Source organism: Lissotriton helveticus, chromosome 9, assembly GCF_964261635.1.
Source record: "Lissotriton helveticus chromosome 9, aLisHel1.1, whole genome shotgun sequence".
Classification (NCBI taxonomy): Eukaryota; Metazoa; Chordata; class Amphibia; order Caudata; family Salamandridae; genus Lissotriton; species Lissotriton helveticus.
Window position 1 is genome coordinate 922,202,354 of NC_136070.1, and position 26,704 is coordinate 922,229,057.

General features: G+C 43.7%; 1 protein-coding gene across 1 annotated transcript in view; it reads left to right on the forward strand.

Annotated features, from left to right (window-relative positions):
- The window catches only part of CLIP3 (CAP-Gly domain containing linker protein 3), a 204,868-nt gene that overhangs the window by 54,566 nt on the left and 123,598 nt on the right, over positions 1 to 26,704 (forward strand). The window contains exon 2 of the mRNA XM_078661107.1: positions 18,611 to 18,765. Within this exon, the coding sequence (XP_078517233.1) occupies positions 18,630 to 18,765 (136 nt within the window). The 5' untranslated portion in view covers positions 18,611 to 18,629. The remainder of the gene's footprint in view (positions 1 to 18,610; positions 18,766 to 26,704) is intronic.

The window sequence follows — 26,704 nt, forward strand, 5'->3', positions numbered from 1 at the left end:
TTGTCACGCAAACAAAGAGTGGGTGCCCGACTGACATCATCCCAGCACGTATTATGCCACTTCTGCTGGATGATCTGGGGGCTGGAATACGGTATGTAGTCAATTTGTCCTTGTGTACTGGGGAAGTCCCTTTAGACTGGAAACAGGCTCTTGTGAGACCTCTGCGTAAAAACAACTCGATCCCCTGGTCGGATTTGACAAATCTGAGACCGATCTCTCTTCTCCCTTTTATAGGGAAGCTTGCTGAGAGACATGTGAATCAGTATTTGTCAAAATTTATTGAACACGCGGGTGGACTCGATCCCTCCCAGTCGGGTTTTAGGCCCAGGCACAGTACTGAGACCGCCTTGCTGTCCGTCGCTGACAATCTTCAGATGCTACAGGACAAGGGTTATTCCGTTGTCCTGGTGCTTCTAGATTTGTCAGCGGCGTTTGACACAGTGTCACACGACATCATGACCTCCAGACTAGTTGACATCGGTCTGGAAGGCAAGGCCTTGGCCTGGCTAAGGAGCTTCTTCAGCAAACGCACCCAGAGAGTCATCTTGGGACCATACCAATCAGAGGTGGTGGCGATCTCAAAGGGGGTGCCACAGGGCTCCTGTTTGAGCCCTACGTTATTTAATATCTACGTGGCACCCCTAGCTAACATCATGAGATCCCACGGGTTCATTCCAGTATCATACGCGGATGACACCCAACTCCTCTTCCCTTTCAAAACAATGACTCCCGAGGTGTGTGACTCCTTTGCCCGGGGGATGAAGGAGGTGGCACGTTGGATGGCAGCTAACTTCCTGCAGTGCAACGTCTCCAAGACCGAGGTTATGCTCTTCGGAGAGGCCAAACGCTTATGGACTCCGGACTGGTGGCCCCAAGATCTTGGCCCCGTCCCTGAGCCCAAAACAGTGGTAAAAGATCTGGGAGTGAAACTGGACCATGAGCTTACCCTAACACAACAAACTAATCAAGTGGTGGGCTCATGTTTTCATGTTATTGGGCTTCTCAGGAGAGTATTCCCTCTACTACCGGATACCACCAGGAGAACGTTGGTCCAGTCACTAGTGTTAAGCAGGCTGGACTACTGCAATGGTTTAATGCTGGCTGCCAATGAGGGCATCTTTGCTAGATTGCAGGTTGTGCAAAACACGGCTGCACGACTAGTTCTAAATGTCCCGCCTCGTACTCCCTCAAAACCGTTGCTGGCCAAACTGCACTGGCTTCCAGTAAAGCAGAGGGTGATGTTTAAGATCTGCTGTGTCATCCACAAATGCCTGATTGGAAAAGGTCCTGGTTACCTCACTGAAAAATTCATCCCTTATGTGCCGTCTAGATACCTGAGATCAGGAGATCAGGAATTGCTATGTGTTCCCAGGGCCATGAAGGCAAGAAAGGGGGGAAAGGCCCTATCGGTAGCTGGCCCAAAGTTGTGGAACCAACTCCCGAAGGAAATTAGAGTATGTAGGGAACATTTCCCTTTTAGAAAAAAACTCAAAACGTTCCTCTTTAATTTCTAGTGGGCTTCTCGCCTACTTACTAAATTATGACTAGTTTCTGTTCTTTAGTTGCTGCCAAAGGCGCGGAGATACTCCTTCGGGAGTCGATTCACAGCGCCATACAAACATGCAAATAAAAATAAATAAATAAATAAATAAATAAATACCTTCTTCCTAATAGTTGGATCTTAAGCTTCTTAACTTTCAGGTAGATTCATCAAAGACCCGTTTTGCGAGTCTTTAATAGCGATTCATAAGGAATCGCTATTAAGGACTTGCAAAACGGGATTCATGTAGGAATTGCAAAAAATATTGCGATTCCTACATGTTCCTTATTTGCAATTAGCAAATTGCTAATCGCAAATAAGGAATAACTCTCATGCATTCCTATGGGCCTACAGGCCCATAGGAATGAATGGGGAGTTATTCCTTATTTGCGATTAGCAATTTGCTAATCGCAAATAAGGATGCGAATTCAAGGATGCCAGGGGTGTCCAAAGGACACCCTGTAACACCCCTGAAATGCAACATTACACAGGTGTTGCGCACACACATGTCCAAAGGACATGTGTGTGTGTAACATGCAACAGAGAATAATGCACTAAAGTGCTTTTTTCTATTTGTTTCGCTATTTACCACGAAGTCTGACTTCGTGGTAAATAGCGGCCAAATATTGCGAATTCACAATTTTTAAATGTTTCATGAATGGCATTTAAGGAATCTCTAATAGAGATTCCTTAAATGCTAATCCTCGCAAATTTGCGAATTCTTTATTAGCGATTTTTGCATTTGGGATGATGAATCCCAAATGCAAAAATTGCACTCGCAAAGAGCCAGATTCTCAGAATCTGGCCCTTTGCGAGCCGTTTTCGGCTTGATGAATCGAGCTGTATGTGCTCTCTGCTGGATATGAGCTTAGTTTCTACTTTACCCTTTGTGCCACAAAATAAGCAATTAATAGGCATTAATAATCTGTGGTTTCTCACATTAGCAATACGACTTGCACAAAACTCTCAATACCTTACGCACAATCATATATACATATTATGTGTAGCAGTATTTTGGGTATGATATTTTCTCCTGTTCAGTAACAGGATCACCCTCAAGTTTAAATGAAACAATTCTGAGTCTTTCAGCAAAGTTCAAAATAGAACTAAGTTTGTTTTCTCAAAGTGACTTGAATTTCAGAATACTCCTCATTATTCACAAGTATCCTCCAACAAACTGTCAAAGAAGCAGTTGTTCTTTGCAAGAGGCAGTCCTGAATTCGAGTAGCAAGATCCCAGATGCACCAACATTGTATCAAGATACCCTAACAAGGACTCTGTGACACTCAAGAGACATTATACCCGATAATCCAAGATGGCCACCAACATCTCCAAACCATGTGCGAGTTCAGGGTGTGCTTGGAAATGTATTCTGTCATCAGGGCGCTGCCTTGTAGTGCATTTTCCACACATGCAAAGCCTCACACCTCATAGAGTGGCACTCTGTGAGGGATGTATGACGTTAAAACGCATGCTATTACATCGCATGCCTTTACAACGCGGTTTTTACATCGCATACCATTACAACGCATAGCGCTTTTGGGTGTTGGATAGTGAATAGTTTAATTTACTATTCCAACTCCAGTCCCCGTGGACACTAGGGAAGGTTATTGGATAGTAAATTAACCTATTCCCTATCCTAGAGCCCCCCCAGCGCAATGCGTTGTAATAGTTTGCGTTGTAATGACCGCGTTGTAATGGTAGTGCGTTGTAAAAGTTTCGTTGTAAGTGATGTTTACCCTCTGTGAGGACTGTTTGAAATCACAATAGAGAGTGAGGAACTAGAGAAGCTAGTTCACTTCCCAAGGGATGTATAATAATCAAAAGGAGCTAGCTACTTTGATAATGTACGTGTTGTATGTGTCTGTTTTGGGAAAACTGATTGGTTTTTATGAAAGCCCTCACCCACCAACCTAGTTGGTGGCATGCTTCATCATCGGACCCCACCTGAGGCACCGAGTGTGCCTCAGGTGTGCTTCGACGCCTGATTACAGCGGAGCAGGTTGTGTTAAGTGAGTGTGCAGTGAAGGTGTTTAGAGTGGGGTTTTAAAATACTGTCCTAGAGGTCCCAAGTGGTTAATTTATTGGTGGGCCCTAGGCAGGGTTCAAAACAAAGCTTTGGGACGTGGTTGGAGAGACTTATGGTCTCCCACGTCCAGTGTGGTCAACTAGTTTCAGCCAGGTCTTTAGTTAAAACTGGCTTTCGTCAGGACCTATGTATGAGGGGGTGAAACAGGGGACTCACGTGTTGTAAGCACCCTATGTGAAGCACACACTAAGGTGCTATAATTGTAAGAGGAGCGTTTCCTCTCAGTTTGTACTTCCTAACTTCAACGGACAAACTTCATGAGTCTCTGGCGGGTATCCGAGACTCCTATGCACTTTGGTGTTATTACCGGATCCTCTGACTCACCTGGTGTGTCGGGCCAAGAACTCAGTGGACGCGGGATCCGTGAGCCGGCGTGATTTAAGTTAGCGCCGCAGCTGGTGCTCGTTCGGGCGGGGTGTGGCACCCGCGCGAGTAGCGTCTGTTAGTAGCGTTTGGCATTGTCTCCGGATCCTCTGAATCACCTGGTGTGTCCGGCCAGGAACTCTGTGAGGACTACCAGCCTTTCCTTCTGTGTAATGAACTCAGTATGAATGAGTTTGTGGTATTACACCCCTGAGCCACAAGCGGTAAGCCAGGTCCCTGACACACTTCCTGACAGTGCATGAACAAATGTAGTTTGTTTTCTACCAGGTCAAAATCCCATTGCTCACCTATCTGATCTGGCTCTGACTTCTCGTTCACTCTGTAGGCTTTTGCCACTGCCCCAATGCTTGTTCATCGGTTTTCTGTCTTTGGACCTCTTCACTGTGAATGTATTTTTATCTAGAATGGGGTTCCTTTCATCTTTTTCTGTTTCTATATTTCTGTCTTTCTCTCACCTTGCTCCCTTTCTCTCATTCAACTTCTCTCTCTTTTCTCTATTTCAGTTGTTGCCCCCCATATCTCCTCTGTGTCTATCTTTCTCTTAATTATCCTATTAATAAAACATTTCTCTTTGTGTTTTTTTACCACCAACTTGTCGTCGCATTTGACTCGGATGAGTCAGGGACTGCATCTAATTTACAGGAATGCATGCCGGCAGTCAGCTCTTGGATGTCCTCAAATTGCCTGAAACTGAATTCAAATAAGACAGAGGTTTTGATTTTTGGCCCACCGCTATCTTTCTGGTCTTCTGCCTGATGGCCATCTGATCTAGGCACCAATCCCACACCGGTGAGGGCTGTTAAAAAGCTTGGAGTCATAACAAATGACAAACTATCCCATCAGGATCTGGTAAATGCGGTTACATCTGCTGCTTTCTACACCCTCTCTGGCTTATTTAAAAAATCCTACCATTCATTCTTGCCACCTTACAGAAATCAGTTGTAACTTCGCTGATATTTTGAAGATCGACTACTGCAACAGCCTCTATCCGAATGCCCAGCAACACGTTCTTAATAAACTTCAGACTCTTCAAAACGCGGCAGCAAAGTTGCTTCTAAATATCCCTGAATAGCAATCTGTCTCCAAATCCCTTGCGAAGCTTCACTGGCTGCCTTTCAGGCAGAGGGTCTGATTTAAGGCACTTTGCATCTATTGTTCGCATTGCTCCTGTGCGTTGGTGAGAATGTTATTTTGTGCAAACGGTGCATTTGCTGTAAACTTTTACAGTGAACGGTATATAATTACAGCATATGCCTTAACAGTGTAATTTCTGGAATTTTGAGTTACAAGTAGCATTAAAGTATTGATATTATGCTAATTATGCCATCTTAACACAAATGTTGGCCAGGCCTAATTTTAAGTGAGGAGGAAGTAAGTTGCAGAGGTGGATTAATTCCCTTCCTCACCTTCTTATAGCAGTGCCAGTGACTCATCAGCACGTCATGGACTGAAGATTTATGGTGAGGAGAAAGAGTGTATTTCTTGAGTATAGAGACTGAAAAGCTGGCTCACTATTGCACAGGATGAAATGTGAGAGACACAAGGCTTAGGGGCATATTTATCAAGCAGTTGCGTTGCCCATGCGCCACACAATGGGCTCATGGGTGACATAACTGTTATGTTATGTTATGTTATGTTATATATGTTTATATAGCGCACGGCTGCCCCAGCCAAGGGGCGTCCCGGCGCTAGCTGTCTATGTCTAAAGGAGGCTGCTGAAGAAGTAGACTGCAGGTGACACAACATAACTAACTACTAAGTAAGATTCATCAAGTCACGCAAGGCCACCTTATGTGGCCCTGAGTGGCTTAATAAATCTAGAGTAACGCAACACAGCGCAAATGGCTGCATTACGTTCCGTGGCGTTCCATGGGTGTAGTGTTCGTGTTCCCACACATCCGCCCATGGATTTTGGCTATACCTGGGAATGCATCAAAATGCTATGCCTCCCCAGGTGAGGCGTAAGGAGGAGAAATATATGTATTTGTTCTTGTCTTTCCCTCTTTCTATGTGTGCTGCATTATGCAGAAAACATACAAAGAGGAATATGCCTCTGAGGGTTGTTTTTGGGCTGTAAGGTATCTTCTTCATGCACAAATACAATCCTGCTTACAACGCAGCCACCCTTGCACCCTGGTTTAAGGGTGCCTATTTTTCACTAGGTAGCGCATTTTGTGCCAGCACAGGGAAAAGACAGCAATGCACTGTATAATGCTAAATATGAGGCATTACTGTCCTTTCCCTATCACGCAGTGCAGCACAGCACAGCACAGCAAGGTGGCTTGCTGTGCCGCAGGATTTATTTTTAAATATGCCCCCTTCTTCTTAATCCTCTGGCAAGAGGAAAGCCACGCAGTAAGTTCTACGAGGACTACTTTCAGCTGACACCACGCAGCCAGCTGCCTTTCCAATGTGAATAATTTGGTAAATTTAGCATTCCTCACATTTACAAGTACAGACATTTGCCTTTATCCTGAAGTGGGAATATAATAGTAGTTCAGATGAATGATTCTAAGGGAAGAAATAATGAAATGCGTATTTGTTTATTTTGAAGTTTTGCTTAGTGACACTTGCCATAAAGAAAAAGTATGGGAATTGCCTTTAGAGTCCATTATTGAGTGCAAAATAGATGCCCCTGTCTAATATTTGGTTATGCGCTATCCATGCATTCTTTAAAAGCGACATGCTCAAAATTAAATCAATTTTAAAGTGTTTTCTGGAGCGAAGAGGATTTGGTTTTGATGTCAAGGTGGGATTTAAGGCATTCCATTCCAGGATCAGAGAAACTTGGCCATGAAGAGTGAGGAAACACACATAATAGATGGAAATATGGTAATCCCAGAAATATCAGGAACCAATGTGTCCAAAATCTGGGAATCCATAGGCCATCCGCATATAGTAATATGATCAGCTCTGCTTCATTAAAATTGAGATGTAGCCAAGCGCTGTCTATAGACTGGCAGGCATTTTTAAAATCTGTTGATTACATACATATGCATATGTTTGATGACTTGTTACTCTGTCATAAAAATTCTGCAAAAATGCCAGTTATCCAAGTCTGCATAAACGTGTCAAGAACATTGGGGTAAAGTCAATCCCAATAGTATTAGTTAGTTCAGAACTTTATGCAAAGATGAGCGGTTCCGTCACGGCCCCGCCCGCTTAAAAGAACACGCCGCGCAGGCGCGCCGAGCGGGCCGTGACGGAACCGCTCCGTCACCAGCACAGCGTGACCGAGGCTGGTGACGGAGCAGTTCCGTCAACAGCATGGGAGGGGTTAAACAAAGGGACTCCTATCTTTCTCTGTCACTTATAATCTCAGTTATGATCCAACAATCTTGTCATCAATCATGTCGAAGTTTAAATTGATTTGGCTCTTATACATCCAATTGGTCACTTCAGGTAGGCATTCAGGTAGTTTAGAAAGCACGGTACCTGAGTCTGACATATAACAAACATACATCAACGTACTTTATTTATTAAGTCATGCATTGATTACTTATTGCGCTTTGTTAGTCAAAGTGCTTTACAAAACATGCATGACAGTACACAACACACTAGGAAACAGACATCAATATTTCACATAACGCAGTGTAGCGCAGCCAGCAACCTTACTGCGCTGCGTGGAAGGGCAGGAAAACACTGTATTCGACATCATATGGTGCATTTCTGTCCTTTCCGTGCACTGTCGACAATGTGCTGCCTAGCGCCAACGCATGCACCCTTGTGCCATGGTGCAAGGATGCCTGTATTGCAGACAGAATTGTTTTTGTTCAGGAAGGGGCACATTCCTGCACAAAAACAATCCTCTGAGGCATTTGGCTCTTTCTATGTGTGCTGCAGAAGGCAGCACACATAGGAAAATATTTCTTCACATTACGCCTCACCTGGGGAGGGGTAGCATTTTGACGCATTCTTAATTCTACCAGTAAGGGTAAATCCGGGAATGCGGCAACATTTTTGGATGGATGTTTGGGAACACCCATGCTCCACTCACGAAACGCCTCTCTGGGACAGAGTAACGCAACACAGTGATGTGTGCTTCGTTGTAATAACCTAAATTTGTCAAGCCACACAGGGCCATACATAGTGGCCTTACATGGCTTGAAACGTCTGACTTAGTAGTTGTTTCACCCTTGCGCTTCCTTGTGTAGCGCAAGGGCATCGCAACTTGTTGATAAATCTGCCCCATGGCACCCAACTTTGATTGCAGTGGCGGCATTCACAGGTAACGCTGTGGGGCGGGTGGGCGGGTCTGGTTGGGTGGATAGTGGAGTGAGACATACGACAGGAAAGGCGAGAGTAAGGAAATAAATAAATAAAAGCACTTACTTCGCGCTCGCAGCATCACCGAGTCGGCGATGCTGCAAGCGCAAAGTAAGTGCTTTTATTTATTTTTTCTTACTCTTGACTTTCCTGTTGTATCTCACACTCCCCTACCCCCCACCCAGCCCGACCCCTGCCCCGCCTCACCGCCCCACACCCTTACCTGTGCGAGCCACCACTGCCTGATTGCCTGGTGACACATAGTGTTCCTTTACATTTTTGAAGCTGGCAAATGAAAGGGCTAACTTGATAGAAAGTGGAAATAAATTCCACAAATTGGAAGATAATAAAGAGTGTGCCAGGAGGTTGGGGCACAACAAGAGAAGCAGTGAAGCAGAAAGCAGAGAGGGAGTATCTAGAGAAACATAGGATCAAAGGTATGGTGAAGCCAGGGAATGAAGAAACTTGGGGGCAGATTTCCGAGAAAGTGACTCAGTGTTTTCTGCAAGCTATTTGGCTGGGCCACCCTGAGTCACTTTCAGAGTACAGGAATGCAACATATTTACAATGATATGTCGTATTCCTGTGCTCTCCCCTGCGCTGGCGCACAAACAGCAGTCATGCGCCGGGGCAGGCACTCTTGCACCATGGTGCAAGGATGCCTGCGTCATAGGGAGATTGTTTTACTACAGGAAGGGGCACCTTCCTGCACGAAACCAATCACTACAGGCATTTTCCTCTTTCAATGCGTGCTCTTCAGTCAGGCGTAGATTAGCTGGTCGGTCTTTTCTTCAGTCTCGCTTTTAGAGCCGGGACCCCTCAATGGAGGTAGCTGCGCACTCATAAATGGCTTTGATTGATTGATTGATATATGGTCCATAACTATGTGGTACAACACCCAAAAGATGCTATTTGCACAATTTCTTAAGTCTATTCTGGCAGATTGGGTTAAAAAACAAACTGTTCACAGCAGGTTTTTGAAAGGGAATTGAGCAATAGTCTATCTTAGTGTCTGAAGAACCAGACAGAGAAATATGTGCAAATCAGGTAGAGTGCACTATAGCTGGCCTTTATTGATCTGAAAATTGTCAAGTCAATCAATAATATACTGCTGTGGGTTAAGTTAAGGACACAGCGCACTCTTAGGCATGCTGCCATGATCACTCCCCATGGAGACACCGTGAGGAGTAAATTCAATTTACAAAATGCAATACGTGATCAACCGCGTTATACCGCGTGAAGTGGGAGACAAAAATTCTTCAGTCAGTTGCAGACATAGTCAGTTTAAAGGATGTCCTCAAACCTTCAAGGGTTATGTATCTTCATCAAGTGACTTGGATGGGTTGGTTAGTCTGCATCAGAGGGGTGAACCAATATTAAAATGTGTATATGTTATGGTAATTTAAAGTCCCACAGTTAAAGACGTTTTGAGGCTTGCTTGTTTACACTTGACATTTCCCTAAGATGTCACTGTTTTTCATGGACACCAGTGTTTAATTTGTACAGGTAATTGAAGGTGATGGGCACCAGTAGTCAGTTTTGGGGTCAAGACTAATTTTTCATCATCAGGCTTTGATCGAGATCAAGGCAGGAATGTAGAAAAGGGAGAAAGAAGGAAGAAGAGAAAGACAGGAAAACAGTGACAAAGGGCGAAAGCATAGATGCAAAAGAATCTACAAGAGTGGGACAAAGGTACAGAAGTGTAGGGTGGTGCAAGTGAAAGGCATGAGATGGAATCAAAAGAAAACAGAGCTGATGTTTGGCAAACCCGCCATTTAGCAGTGCTCGCATTGTGCTCTCAAGAAGAATTTTGGGGCCCTGCACTTATTTTTTCACGAATTAATGTCAGTGAGAGCAAAGCATGAATTGTTTGTAATTCCACTATCTTAATGACATCTACCCCACCTAACATTTGATGCTGTACATGTTTCCCACCTGAGAAACCTCCCTTCTTTATCCTTTCCCAGTGCTGACCTCTGCAGGGGGGTAAGAGTCATGAGGAATTGCTCACAATATATATTTCTTCATTTCCCTCAGATTCCTTCTCCCTTATTTAAACAAGCATTGGCAATGCCAGTAAGTCTGGTTTTAAAGGAATGATGTATGGTAATGTGAAGTATTAGAAGTAGATAGTATGGGAATGGATATGCATGTGTGTGGAAGCAAAGAACTGTCGAATAATTTTGGTGTAGGTTAAAAGGTCAGGTGACAGTTGCATTGTCAAGTCAGACCTGAAAATCCATATAGGTGAATGACTACCCTCCTACTGTCTGTGCTGCTGCCAGAGAATCACACCATAAATTATCTAGTAATCTAAGATATTTTAATAGGATTTCAGTGGCATGTGTGCACCTCTGAAAATTCAAGCTCAGGCATCTGTATAAATAAACAAAATTATCACAGCTGTGTGGAAGGTAAGCACTGTTTTTGGGGAAGCACACAACTTCTGCCCAATCCAGCGGTGAGAGAATAAAGAAAATAGAAGCTTACCTGTAGCCTGCCGTCTGCCACCTAGCTACATCTTCAGATGATGTCCACACAGTAGCAGCTGCTCCCAGATGGGAGTAGTGAGGCGGGTGGGAGGGTAATTAACAAAAAAAACTTACCTTAGAAAGGACGGCCAGCCGCTGCCTCCCCTGTGTCCTCTTCCTTCCTGCAGGAAACACTCAACACACAGGCTCCCCTGAGCCAATCACAACATTACAATGCAGCGTTGTGATTGGTCTGAGTGCCATGGATCAGCGCTCAGACTCGAACAGGAAGTCTGTGCATGTTCTTCACCAGGCTGTGTAATACAGCCCGGTAGGAACATGCAAAGTGCGCATGAACTGTTTGGTCGGCCCAAGAGGGCCAGCCAAAGAGTTCATAAGCACTTTGAAAGTGCAAACCACTCCTCCCCTGCTTTGGCCAGTACCGCCCCACACTGCACGCAGGCTTCATGCAATACAAAAAATTAAATGACAATAACGATATGTTATTGTCATTTCATTTTTCCTTTTTACGCAGTGGGGCAACGCTCCTCTGCCTTAGCGAAGGAGCCGCCACTGTCCACACAGGCTCTCAGATTTCCCTGCGCCAATCCAGACGCTACTCTCATGTTGATATTACCCAGCATGAGAGAATCGAAGGGATTGGGCAGAACGGGCTGGTTCCACACTCCAGCAGGGATTGGGAGCCTGCGCTATTGAGCCTGCCGATATCTCCAAGCAATAGCCTGGAGATATCCAAGTGGTCATGTCAGTTTTGTCGTCCTAAGACAGCCGGACAAACTGACTTGTGAGCTGCCAGTGCCCTGAGCCCATCACTCCTCCTGCTCTTAATGGACCCGCCCTCAAGACTGCGGCGGCTCTGGAGTAAAATAAAATAATAACAAAGCAGTTTTATTAACTGCTTTATCATCATTTCATTTTATATGCGTCTGCTGGTTCCAGCAGTGGGGAGCTGCTCCTCCACCATATCGGACGAGCTGCCCCTGGCCCAATGAAAACGTGTACTGCTGGCCCCCAACATGTAGGTGGAGCCAATGTCCTTCTCTTGGTGATTCCGACATGATTGGCGACAGCTGTGCTGTCAAGCTAGACCATAAAAAAATTCATTGAAGCCCTCCCACATTTATTCTTCGTTTGGCCTTTCTTGCCAACTCTCCCCAATGGCCAGGATATCTGCTTTCTGTGAGCAAACAGGGAGTAGGTGTTGGTCTTGCAGTGACATGAGCCAGAGCCAAGCACTGCAGGGATATGCTGTCTTTTGCATGTCTATACGGAATCCAGAGAAAAAGGAGAGAAGGTGGATATGCACAGTACTGCCCGTCATTTTAATGGATCCCCATAATCTCTGGACAAGGGATGGAATGTGCGGAAGATTTTGATAAGTCATCTGCCATTCCAATATCTAATCTGGGTCTCTTGGAATTGAATACTGGTTTGTGTATAATGGTTTCCTATGTAAGCCATGAGCAACAAAAGAGTAGACTACCTCATATGCAAGCAAGCAATTGGACACAATCAATCAGAATATAATAAGAGAATGATCTAAACATATTAAACAACATTTTTTACTTTACACATACTACTTGAAGTAGACAATTTTTGATCAGATAACAGTTTATCGAATCAAAGTTATTGGCCAATAAACTTCATAGCAAATACCCAAAGTCACAAATAGTTACTGCAATTGTTTTTGGTATGCAAAATATAATTTCAATATATCAATTTGCACCATTTAATGAATATTGTACATGCTTAAGCCATCAATATATGCAGCATACTAATCCAAGACATAATACACATTATAAAAGAGAATGGACTAGCTAATAAGAGAGCCCGCATGAAGTAAAACCATAAAATAGTTCTAGTGTTCTCCTGTAATAGAAAAGTGTCCAAGGTGCTAACAGAGTTGAGATGTGCAAAATAGCGATATGACAATCAAATCATCCACTCTATCCCTTATATCTTGAATTATAATACCTCAAGAAACCCTTCCCACAGTTTCTCAAACTTCTTGATCCCCCTAGAACGCATTGCATATAGCTGTTCACTATTTCCATCTAGCTGCAATTTCTGAATCCACTCCATACTGTTGGAATCTGGTGTGACCGCCATTTTTGGAGCAGGAGGGATCTAGCCACCGCCATTGCGATATAAACAAATGTTACCGATTTATTGCTTAGGCTGAAAGACGGGTCATATCCCAAAGCCTTCAACCAAATACTCGGAACCTGCTTAACTTGCCATTCAGACTCCAAGAATAGGAATATTTAATTCCAAAATCCCTGCACAAGAGGGCACTTACCGATAATATATGAGTCCAGTGGGCTGCCAGCCGGTTATGCAGCGGAAACAGATGCTCGGCAAGTTAGGGTTAACTTGTGAGAGAAATTGTGGGGTTCTGTATAAGAGCCATTTACTGAAAAATAATATCCAGGGCCAATTAGCCTCTCTTAACACACTGAAGTTAAGTTTATTAACTTCATCCCACATGTTAGCTATTAATTCTAGACCTTCATATTTCCCCTATTTTTTTATTACCTTCTGGGTAAGATCAGGGCTTTTAATAGGGGCCAGCAGTTTTTTCCACTCCCTAGGATTTTTATCTTTGTTGTCCTCGAATAATACAAAAACAATCTTTTTACTATGGTTTATAAGGTCCAATTCCAACTTACTTAAGACCGTGTATAATATTCTATGCAAGCCCAAAAGGAGAAAATCGTTTGGGAATAGCTTGTGGATTCCGAAATAAAGTCTGATATTTTTGGGAACCCTGCTTTTGCTGTCCTTTGAACTATTTCTTATGACAATTTCTATAACAACGTGTGAGAGGGGTGTTGCATCATGAATATAAGGAATAGCATATCTGCTCAAATAAATCCCTGCATTTTTGAAAGACACAACATGCACATATAGAGTAATTTATTGGGAGATTTCACAATTTTTGACACATTGCCTATCTGATATTCCAAACAAATCAACTCCATAAAGTGATTCCAAAATATTCATGTGTGGGGCTTTGCTTGAAACCTAGACATGTACTGAGCAAAGTAAGCGAAATAGTAATCCCTGAGATTAGGGAGCGCCAGCCCACCTTTCTCGAGTTCCTCATATAAAAATAAATAATTACTGCAATGGAAAGAAAGTAAAACCATGGATCATCAATAGCCATCCAAATAACAGTCATCTGTGCAACCAACGAACCACTGTAGCGAGAATCCAAGCCTGCTGCAAAGCCTCCTTCGTGTTTCTACAAATTTAATTAACTCTCTTCTTAACGCAGCGTAACAAATCCAATTATTTTTCAACATCCATTATCCGATACCAGCGGATTACTTGTTTATCACTCAAACATCTTCATCCATCCATATATGCAGTAATGGACAGTTCACAGACTCATTCATATAGGAGAAGACTGACTCAGGAACCAGCCGCCCACATTTTATTACCTGTAAATCCTAGACGTACCGTGCAAGGGTGCCTGCGTTGGAGCTAAATGCCCTTTCACTTTGCGCTGGTGCCGTTTCAGCAGCCTAGCGCCAATACAGACACCCTTGTACAATGGTGCAAGGATGCCTGTGTTGGCGGCAGAATTTTTTTCGTTTAAGAAGGGGCACTTTCCTGCACAAAAACAACCCCAGGAGACTTTTTCCTCTATATATGTGCGATGCAAAATGCAGTATACATAGAAAGAGGAAACAACGAGGAGAAATAAAGTTATTATTTCCCTTGCACACCATTTCTTGGGTCTATGAGTACAATGTATATGCATTACGAGGAGATTAACTCCCAACAGGTATGAGGGTAGAGGATGATGATCTTGAATGCAGAATGAGATGATTATGTCCCCCCCCTGGGCTCTTGATTATCTGTCATTGTTGTGTAATGTTGTGATTTGAAGATCAAAAACAACGAATGCCACGGGACCCACTAATACAACACGGCCGGTCTGTAAAGGTTGTAGGCGACTTGCTGTGTTAAATTGTTTTTTTTTTCCCCACGATGCACATTATGATATTTATATTTACTTGCAATACTATGATGCTGCCGGCCAGAGATTGGTTGTAGGCGTGAGGCTGTTTTTCTTTGTACCCTACCAATAAAGGTTTTTTTGAAACTTAAAAACAAAAAAACCCCAAAAAAATAAATAAATAAAGTTATTCTTCTCGTTGCACCTCCCCTGAGGAGGCTTAAGGTTTTGGCGCATATCCAGGTTTACATGAGCTTGTAAATCTGGGGAAGCATCAAAATCCATGGGTGTTGCATGGGAACACCCGCCGCAATGCGCATGGAAGGCCTCCCTAGCGCAGAGTAAGGCAACACAGCGATTTGGTCTGCCTTGCCTTACTCCATATCTATGAGGCCATTCAAAGCCATGCAAAGTGGCTTGGCGTGGCCTCATTACTATGATTTTGTGGTTTGCCCCGCCGGAGCATCACACAAAGTAATGCCACGGCGGCGCAAGGGGCTCATAAATATGCAGCTAAGTCACCTCTCCTGTCCATAATACTCTCCTGCTAACTCACGGCCTTCGGCATGGAGTGTACCAGGTGAAACCCCTTGAAATTTCACTGAACAATAGCTACAAGGGCTGAGTGTTCTATTTATTTTGCATGTGCCAAGTGCTTCCCTATAGATATTATGTTTAGCAGACCACTGTAATTTCACAGTGGTACATTAACAGTGGCACAATAACAGTAGGTCCCTCAAGAACTATTATCATTTTTCTGAAAACTGTGTTTACTTAAAGTTGGTACCACACTCTGCTGTGTGTTTTTGTATCGCTATAACATGCTTCAATGGTAAAAGTTCACCCAACAAGAGCTCAGAAACTTGGGGGAATATTTACAAGCCACTAGCGCAACCGGAGCGCACTTTTTTTGATGCTCCTGTGGCGCTGTGTGCTGTCCTGGCCCATATTTTCAAGATCACGCAAAGCCACTTTACATAGCTTTATACAGCCTTGTAAATATGGCCCTCTTTCACGCAGCAGTCTGCGTCAAAGGGGCGTGTCATGGGTGTTGCTGTGGGTGTTCCCATGTAACACCCTTGGCTTTTGACACTGCCCCAGATTTACAAGGATTCGTAAATCTGAGGCACTGCGAAAAACTAACGCCGTTCCAGGGGAGGTGGTAATGTGTCACAACGAGGTGAAATGCTTTTATTTCTCCTCGTTTTTTGCTCGATCTATGTGTGCTGCATTTGAAGCACACATAAAAGGAGCATAACATCATTAATGATTGTTTTTGTGCAGGAAGATGCCCCTTCCTACACAAACACAATCATCCCTGCAACGCAGGGACTCTTGCACCGTGGTACAAGGGTGCCTGCATTGGTGCACAGCTGCAGTTTGTGCGCCGGCGCAGAGGAGAGGACAAGGGTGCGCCATATTCTTGTAAATATGGTGCATCCCTGCAATTTTTAAACTATGCAGCGCAGCAAAATCGCTTGGGGCACAGCACTGCGCCATTTCATTGTAAATATGCCCCTTGATATCTACTTCATGTTCACACGTGTCTTGAGGTGCGTATTTGTCTATTATTAGTCTAAATGCTTCATTGACTAAAAGTTGTTTCAATTTATGGAGTTGCACCAAATTGATTTATTTCTCTCACATTAAATATTTGCTGCATAAACCATGGCTCGATATTTGTGACTAGTTTGGAGGTTCTAGATTGTTTCCAAAACGTTGATTCTAAATTGGGTGAAATACACATAAGGGTGAAATATACATAAGTAGTGGATGGAAACCACTTTTCTTTATACAAAATATACTATGTTTTGGCCAAGAACATAAGCCCATTGTAACACATGAGTTAGGATTATGGGCCAAATACGCCGGACACTATTGCTATCCATGGCAAGTAGGAATACAATTAGTGCAGAAGTGCAAGATGCCTTTTTAGGGCCTTAAAAAATGGTAGAACTGAAGTGCTAATCTGAACGAGGGCCCTTGTGTCTCACAGGGCTCTTTGGTATTTATCACTTGTGCTAAAAGGCTTAGGAAATCACTCAGAGCTGTCCCTGTAGTGTTATGACCGTGGCACTGATAAGCAGCTCATTAAGTAACTTCCAGGCATGCTACTGTGAGGAATGAGCTTATCAGTTTGTCAGCCAGAGGTGGCCACATGGGTGCAGCAGTATTAAATAAACCTCAGTACAGATAAAAACTGATCACTGTGAGGACTTAAGTTAGAGCTGCATTCGGGTGTACAGTAGAGTGGCTAAGAAACCTTGGGAGGATTGGGGGTTCCTCCCCTTTGTTACAGTTATTTCATCTTCCACTGTTTTTGGTTTCTGTCATTTATTTCGTATGGAACTGTCTGTCTATCTTGGCTCTAGATGGTCCTTGCATTGCTCTTGCTCCTGGATATTGTTCCCGCTTCTTCTCGACTTGGCTTCTTTCTCTGTTGCACTGATGCCAATTCATGTGACCTCTTTTTTTAGCTTTCTTCCATCCTCTACCACTATTGTCAATTGTTGTTCCATTTTGTATTGCTCTATTCCTCCATCGTTCCATTTCATTTTCATTTCTCCTCCAGTCTCATACTTCTTTGCTTCTCTGTCTTGCTCACTTCTAATTTCTTTTCCTCACACATTGGTACATTCACATTCCAGCAATCCTCTCTCTCTGTTAGTCAGAGATGATCCTATTCTCTTTTCATGGCTTCCAGTAAATGACGTGTTGAACAGGAGATTCCATGTGTTTCTGTTCCTCCATTGGATAGTGAGTCAAGCAGGAGACTTTAGGTGTGTTGACATGTGAAATGAGGTGATAGGGTACAGTAGTTGGAGAAGTGATCAAACTGTCTAAAGAGGAAGGTGGATAATTGGATCTGGTCGTGGGCACCTCAGTAAATGCCCGTTTGATTAACTAATTCATATATTAGCAGAATTACAGAAATGAGATGTATGAAGGCTATTTATAATTGGGAACTGTAGTAGATGTTCTGTTGACAATGTTTATAGTTATTGGCGCAGCAACATATTGAATAAGAGTACTTTAATAATGCATGGTCCTGATGAAGGATACTCATAACTTGAAGAGAGTCCGAAACATTAACATTACTTCCATAGTGAGATGAAAATTGCTATGGATGAATTATGTTTGTAATATTACACCGAATGAATAATGAATTCAGATTGGCCACTATGACCAGAGCAGACATTTCACCCACAGCCTTTTTTTAGAGCTCTGTAATCAATCAGGCATGATTTTTTCATGCAATAAGTAATTATGCACCTATTATATTAAATATTGGTGTGAATAATATTGAATCAACATATTTGTAACACTTGTTCCATGTTGTTGTGGTACATGTGAGTTGAAGTTTGCAATGAACACTCTGAAAGATGTCCTCTGGGGTATAGAAATAGGATTTACAGATCAATAAAATGACAAAGATAATCTTTAAAATATTGGACTTTTTTAATTGACAGTGTTCATCAGTATGGAAAACACACATAATGAGGTACCAAAGGGAACTGTACCAGAAAATCTGGGACACACTAACACAGATGCACAACTACTTTGCATGATCTTCTTCCACATTTTAGCTCTCAACGTTGAATGAGTTTGGTGTTAGGAGTTCCTTCTGCTGCTATACCTTCCTTTTCCTCATAGCCTTCAAATTTATGATATATATAATGCTATGTTATAATTAGTACATTTATTATAAATTGTTTAGTTCAATGTTTGTGATCCATGACATTATATATGTGATGAATTCTTTTCTGACCAATCATGCACAATATATGGACCGCCATCTTTCTTGAGGACGTACATTGTCTGATTTCTAATACGAATATCCTTAGCCTGACAATCCGTTCTTCATTTTCTGGCAGGAAGGAGACTCCTGGAACCATGACGAAAGAAGATGTGCTTGATCCTCAGTCGGAGGATGAACACAGGCCTCTAGATTTCCAGAGCTCTCTCCTTGAGAGGAGGAAGAAGCCAATGGTTCATCCGGCCGCACCAGCTCCACTGCCTAAGGATTATGGTAACCCTATTCTCATATTTGCATTATACAAAATGAAGGAACCCCTCCTTTTGAGCCGTCTTGAAATAACTGTGCAACAACGAAATAATATGGTGGTACTACAATACACTCAGTACACTTTACACAATCATTGTCACTGTGTGTCAGGTGGTGCCTTAGAGATTTACAGGAGCAAGATTTGCATTCTTACTTTCTTTGGGCTGCCGGTGGGAATTTAAAAAAAACAAATATTTCAGCCCCCACATATAAAAATCCTCAGTCTCCTGACCACTCACCACACAATGTTCCAAGATTATACTAAACTGGACATATTTTGGTTTTGGACATTTTAGTGCAGATGTATCACACTTGGCCAGGTTTATAAGCAATCACAAAATATTTTTTCTGTAGCTATATGCAGTACTGGTATGTTTGAACTAGGAACAAGGCATGGATACCATGCCATGTGCACAGTACATTCTAGTACCAGTGCAGAGTTTAGGCTTAAAATGGGACAGTAATTAGGGTCATCTCACCCTAAGTTTGAGATAACATTTTACTGCAGTTTGTGGATCTCAGAAAATGGAGGGTAGATCAAAATGCTATTTATTTCCAATCCGAGTTTCAACTTTTATTCAAATTCTGTAAGGTTCAAATAAAATGTCAACCAAACATCTATGAATTTCTTTGCCTCACATTTTGCCAGATTTCTCAGAAAGCACTGAAGAGATTTATACTAAATCACAACTAGGCCACTGAAGGCAGTTGGCTATGTCTCCATGACACGTTTGGTGGTATTCTGTCTATTTTACTTGTGAAAACACACAGACACCAAAACACACACCCACTCAAACATGCTGGTCCTCACAGGGAAGGTGTTTGTCTGGTTTTGTCAGGGTTTGCCAGCACTATGATCCAATCAAGTCCTCACAGATTGGGTTAAATACAGTGGCGGCTACTTGTCAGAGGTTACAGGGCGGAGTCCCCCCTATGAGGCCTCAAATACTGCACTTTGATTCTCCAGTCCTGACACTGTGCATCATTTAGTTTAGCAATGTTCAACAAACTTTTGTGTGTTCATGAATGCTGCCAGTGTGCAGGTCTGCCCTCTCTGCCTCCTCTCCAGGCTCCTTATGACAGGAGGAGGAGAGAGGTGAGTGGACTGAGGCAGGGGCGGCTCTAGGCTCATGGCGGCCCTGAACAGGGAGCGTAGGTAGGGGCCCCAAAAGAAGGGGTCCGGGCGGGGCCAATGAGGAACCAGGAGGAACGCAGGCGTGGAGGCCAGTGAAGAGGGGGGGGTCGGGGTGTTTGGAAGTGGAACAGAGCCGGAGGCGGCCAAATCCCTGCCAGGGGCCGCCACGCAAATATGTATCTATCCTCAGAGGATTATTATATTAAGGATATATATTGGCGTGGCGGCCCCTGGGGTTTGGCGGCCCTGTGCAGGTGCACAGCTTGCACATGCCTAAGGCCACCCCTGCCTGAGGCAAGATCCAGCTACTGGGTGTTGTTTTCAAAATACAACACTCTGTAGGTGAATGTCTGGTTTGTGCATGTCTGAGGAGCATAGTTCAACTACAGGTCCCTCACACAGGCCAAATCTATTTTATTTACCAGACACGCTGCACACGCCTCAGGCGGCACAGCATACCTGCTAAAATGTGGTTTTCAGGGCGATCAGTGCATCCCTGAGGCCAATCAGGGGCGTAACAATAGCCCCCACAACTCCACAATATGGGGCTGGAGCATGGGCAGCCTCCTCCATGTAGTTTGCAGGGGTGCCCATCAAGTTTCAGTCCACCGCTGAGGCCAGGAAGAAGCTGCACAGAGCAGCAGAGGCAGGATCCCCAGCTTTCCCCAAGCTTCTTATAGGGCTGTGCTTTCAGTCCTTTCAGAACGTGGGAGAGGGATTGAGGTAGGTCTTTCTGTTTCAAACATGCCTCTGTTCTTTCTGGCTCCTCGTTGGGAATCATGGCTTGCTGGTTCCAAAGCTCAGCACCAGATTCCTGCTCTGTTGCAAAGGAAACAAGGTTCTGATCATATATGTATGTGTTTGTGACCGCGTTTGTTAGTAATTGAAAGTGGATAGAATTGAGTGGAAGTGTAGATGTTTGCGACTGTCAGTGAGAGTGAAAGTGAGTGAGAATCTGAGTTTGAGTGTGTTTAAATATGTAAAGGTTAGTACAAAGGAGTGAGGGAAAGAGTCTAAGTTTTTTAGAAGGGGTGATTAATTGGAGATTGTGAGAGGGAGTGGAAGTGGAAGTGAGCCAGGGGTATAGCTATCAATGGTGCAGCAGGTACAGTTGCACCAGGGTCCAGAGTCAATGAGTGTGAATGGGTGACTGTATGTTTGTAAGTGAGAATTGGAAGCAGTGAATATGAGTGTGTTTGTGTGTGAGTAACAGTGAGTGAGAGTGAAAATGAGTAAGTGAGAGAATATGAGTTAGACTGAGATGAAGGTGTAGAGAGAAAATGTGAGATCGAGTGAATATGAGTGAGGCACATTTTGAAGAACATTGGGTAAACTACTGGCAGGGATTTCACCCCACCACTTTCAAAGGGCACCATTCACCACTGGTTCAATCTGACACACACATACCCACTCCTCCATCCTTCCCACCCACACATACACAATAACACCCCAGTAGTTATGATTCAAATACATGGAGTATAGGAAAATTACTTTCTACTCTGCTAATAAAGTTTAAATTGTTTCATGAATTGATTCCAAATTTGGAAGTCACTTGTTACATTTACCTTTGGTTATTTGTGCCAAACCTATTGCAGATTGGTCAAAAGGGTCGAACAATACCATGGATATTTCATGTTTGGAGTGTGTACATACAAAATGTGCATGTTTATTTTCTATATAGTTTTTATTGCATATTAACATAGCATATAATACCATCATATTTCCATATTGAACACATTTAAGTGTGACTAACACGCCAATAGCTATCCCTGCTTCCCCCCCTCCCCAAAAAACCCATCTTATTTTTGGTTTTGTACTACATGAAGAATGAACTTGGGTCAGAATAGATCCTTTTTTGAGGTTTTGACATTTGTTGTACATTTGTTCCAAAGGTACTGAGTTATTAGGTGAACAATAAATAATGATGCAGCAAACATACATATATATGTATTTTTACTTTCGTCTTCACTACTCCTCAAACATTTTATTGATATTAAAAATTATCATTTTGCTTAGCATTGCTTACGGGTTGCAAACTTTTGGTGAAAACTCATGAATTGGCTGGCTATGGATCCAAGTGAGATTTTCTGGCTTGGCCATTATTTCAAGGTTCACAAATAATTTGTCCAGCTTGGCCATAGATTGGTCCAGAGAGGATTACTCTGGAAATTGCTTCTGCCTTGAGCTGGGATCCTGGACTGCTGTTTTTACTTTTGCCTTCACCCTAACTGTTCGCGGAACCCGCTGCGCGGGTCCCACTTCGTGTGGGGCTCCTTGTGGGAGGTTGACTCTGCAGGGCTGCGAGTGTGTTGCGGCGCAGGACTACAAGTCCCAGGAGCGCCAGCAACCCCCAACTGCTACCACCTGGGACGCTCTCCCTGCAGGCTCCTCCTAATTTTTTAATTGAATAGTATATCAGTAGCAGCCGTGTCCCGCTGCGCGGGAGCGCGCGGGAGCGGCCCGGGAGAAGCCCGGGACAAGGGCGGGACCGTCTGTGGCCGTCAGGGGCCGAAGGAGGCTGGGCTGGGCTACCCCATTGACGTTTAGGGCTAAGTAAACCACCCTCGTAAACTTTTGTGACTGCACTGACTTATTTAAATTTGTGTTTTATCTATTTATTGTGACAAAGTATTAATTGTATTGTTGCAGAGGGTCGCTAACAATGTCCCTAACACAAAATAGTACAAGCCTAGTCCCTCCCCAGGCTGAGGGTGGAGTAACCATCCTTGGCCCTTTAGATAAGTTTTTTAATCGTGTTACTCAGGATATTGATAAGGAAATTACTCTAGCAGAGAAACGTGCCGAGCGCAGGTTGTCAATTGAGATTCTTAAGAATTCTGTGGACAAACGTTTACCACAAGTTTTCCCGGCACTGGTTACCCCCTTGTCGTCCACAATTTTGCCTGTTGTGACTGAAGTGCCTAACATATCTCCTATAACCTTGGGAACTGAGATTTCCACTTTGTCCATAACCCCTCCTGTAAATCTGATTGACTCCCCTAACTGTACGGCTGAAACCAGTGTGTCCACCAGTGCGCTTACTCTAAAATTAGGCGCGAAAAGAAAAAGGAATACCGCTCCGAGGAAATGTTATCCCTCTAAACCCCCAACTAAAATTAGGAAAGTCGCAAAAAATACCCTGTCCACACGAAAGGAAAATAGTGAGATCAGCAAAAGTAGCGACCTACTAAATAAGGAGGGAATTGCCCCTGTAGTGAGTTCAAGTGTTACCACCAATGACCCCCAGGGGAAGGGATTGGTTGCTCCCCCGGTACACCCACTGACACCTGACCTGGAAAAATTATTAAGGTCACTTTTGGCACCCATAGAGGATAAAGTTAACAAGGTAATTAGCTGCTTGGATCATTTAGAACAGGCCACCCTTGATAATTTTTTCTCTACAAAGTCTTTAATTAAATCTCAATTTAGGTTAAATGAGAGTAGTAGGTGTCAGGAAATGGATGGAAAGGAGAAAAACTCGTCTATCGTAGAAATAAAATCTCCTATAGCTAACACTGTAAATGGGTCCAAGAAAAAGGGACCAAGCCAATTGTCTAATCGCACAGGGTTAGCATGCCCGGTAATTAGTTCAGGGGAAAAAACTACTAATGTTTCAGACCTGGAGCCCAAGGGTAAAATCTTGGAATGTCCGCAAGGCAGCACGTCTGTTCCTACTAATCTCCAGCCCCCGTTAAGCATTCCTAAACCCCACCAAAATGTTGGAGTTGTGGCTAACAATGATCCTAGGCTAAGTAAAGTTCCACGCAATAACACCCAGTTAACATCAAATATCCCTATATCTCGTCTAAACGTCACAGCTACTACACAACCTCTCCCCCTTCCAGTGAAGCCGTCTCATAAGATACCTCCTATGAATCTTACCCCGGATTCCTATCCCTACGTAGCGGTACTTACGAATGTACCACCCCTCTTAGTTGGACAGAGAGAAACCTTCCAGATGCTTAAAAACAAGGTAATGCACTGGTTAAGGGTAAACAGACCACTACCAGGGGAAGTGGATGGGCTAAAAATAGGGGTTATACTCCCAAAAATTTGGGGGGGGGGGGTTGTATTGTTATTAACTTTCAAGACCCCAGGGTGGCTGGTTGGATAACGAGGCAGGGATGGGGAACAAGCAGTGGTGGAATAGTCATTGTGGACCTTACGTTTTTTTATCCAAGGCAAACTTGTGCCCAAGTAGGTATGCCTAGGAACCCAAGCTGCTCCAATAGTTTTTCTTTGGTTGGGGTTGCTCCATCTATTACTCCACTGCAATGGCAAACCTATGGCAATGGTCAAAATTGTAATCTTTTGGAAGGCATGCAATGTTTGGGCTGGGGTTGCTGACCAAAATTTGACTCTTGGGGTAGTTGGGGGGGTACATTTTGTTGGAACTTATGTCGGAACTTGGATGTACCTGTACAAAATGTTAGCGTTGTCCTAAATGAAGTAAATGTTGGTCAAGAGATTGTATCCAATGTGGCAACCATTGGGGAGCTAGGGCAAGAACTGGGGACAAGGGAACCACCTACATTAAGTAATAACGACTCTTTAGATGTTGAGCAAAATATTCGGGATAATGATTATAACGGGGGAGAGTGTGATGTTGGCCCTGTGATCACTCCTATATCCACCTCTATAAGAACGCTATCCAAGGATGGACTTATTGTGGGGAGTTTTTTATCCTGGAACGTTGCAGGATTGGGGAGCAAGTCGACTTTACAACCTTGGATTGATTTTATCAATGGGTATGAACTGTGTTTCTTTCAGGAGACATGGGCTTGTGACCCTATCTATTTTCCAGGTTACTTAAACTTCTCAATTCCAGCAAGTAGAGGTCCCAGGGGTAGACCAATGGGAGGCCTCACAGTTTGGATTAGGCAGAGCTTGGATATTACGATGAAAATGTGTGATTTGGGTTGTAGAGACATCTTAATGTTGCGATTCACCTCTGTAAAGTGGGGGGTGATAGATTTGTATAACGTCAATGCTAGAGGTTCCAGCACCGGGAGCTCCTCCACTTTAGAGGCCTTGTCCTCCTTTTTGCAAACCAAGTCCCTTGGAAATCGAGTAATAATAGCAGGGGATTTAAACAGGACCTTCGAACCCCTAGATAGTGATGAAAATCCCCTGGGGCAGGAGGAAGATAATCTCTGGGGAGTGCCTCCTTTGAATTTAGCCCCTGTTAAACGCTGGACAAAGGATATACTTCTCCTAAATGCTTTGTGTCTGGAACATGGCATGAGGGCTCTTAATGGGAGAACAAAGGGAGATAGGGAGGGAGTGTGTACATTTGATAATGGACACAATAGAAGCAGGATAGACTATGTTATATGTAGTCTCAACCTCTGGCAGTGGGTTTGTGATATGGAAATTAAGGGCAGAATAGAAAGTGATCACAACCCCCTCTGTGTGTCTCACACATGGTGGAAGTCTGGCCATTCTGATTTGAGGGCAACTGAAGGTTTTCCCCCTGATATCTCAAACGATCTGCGTAGATTAAAGTGGCCACGTGTTTTGGTAAATGAAGCATCTATGGACTACATTGGTTCTGAGGTGGACAATGCTCTTGCCGCCATGGAACTAGTGAGTTCCATAGTCCCTGGATCTAGGGCAATCACTGATATACACAATAATCTCTTTGCTCTTTTAAAACCACATTTTATGAGAGTACACAAGGGAAATGTCTCAGCTCCACTTAAACCAGCTAGGTGGTTTAACCAACAGTGCAGGGCAGCCAGATTAACCTTGGGTAACGCTATTAGAAATAAGGACAGGGCAGCAATTAGGGCAGCAAGGAAGCAATATAATCTAAGTATTTCCATGGCAAAAAAAATATGGGACGAAAAGTTTTGGGCTGATTTAAAGGAGGCCTCTGGAGCCAAGGATTCAAGGCTTTTTTGGAAGATAGTGAAGTGGGGCAGAGGGGGCATCCCAAACAAACCAGATAATAACGCCCCAGAGTCTGCTTGGGTGAACTATTTTAGGCCCCAATAAGCAGAGTCAAATGAGAAGGTGGTGGGGGAAGTAATTCCAGTTGTATTCTCTAAAGACAATCTCTTTTCCGCCAAAGAAGTTGAACTTGCAATAGGTTCCGCGCAAGGGGGTAGGGCCCCGGGTATAGACGGGATACCTTCGGATGTTTTTAAACATGATAAAAAAAGGTGGGTCAGGTATGTGTTCCTGCTGGGGAACGCTATTGCAAAAGGTGCGCAAGTCCCAGACCAATGGAAGGGAGCCATAATTATACCGATATTTAAAAAAGGAGATCGATCCCTCCCGGCTAATTATAGGCCAATAAGCTTGATTGCCACTATCCAAAAAGTGATTGGCAAGATGGTGACAAACAGACTTATGGAATGGGTGGATGAAACCAACTCTCTTTCCCCCTTCCAGGCAGGCTTTCGGAGGGCCACCAGCACTGTTGATCAAGTGTTCCAATTTACTATGTTGCGGTGGGGCACGGTACTTCTTGGCAGGGGCAGTCTGTATGTCGCCTTTGTCGACTTGCGGGCTGCATTCGACTTAGTCCCAAGATGCAAGCTTTGGTCGGTTTTAAATAAGATAGGCATCCCAGCAGAATTGCTCACATTAATCATGAGGTTGCACGAGAGCAATTTTGCCAAAGTCCAGTGGGGGTTGGATGGCCAATCTTCTATCGATTTTCCGGTAGAACGAGGGGTTCGTCAGGGTTGTGCAATGGCACCCTTGCTTTTTACATTATATATTAATGGGATAGTTGGCAGGATCAAAGATGCCAGTGTGGAT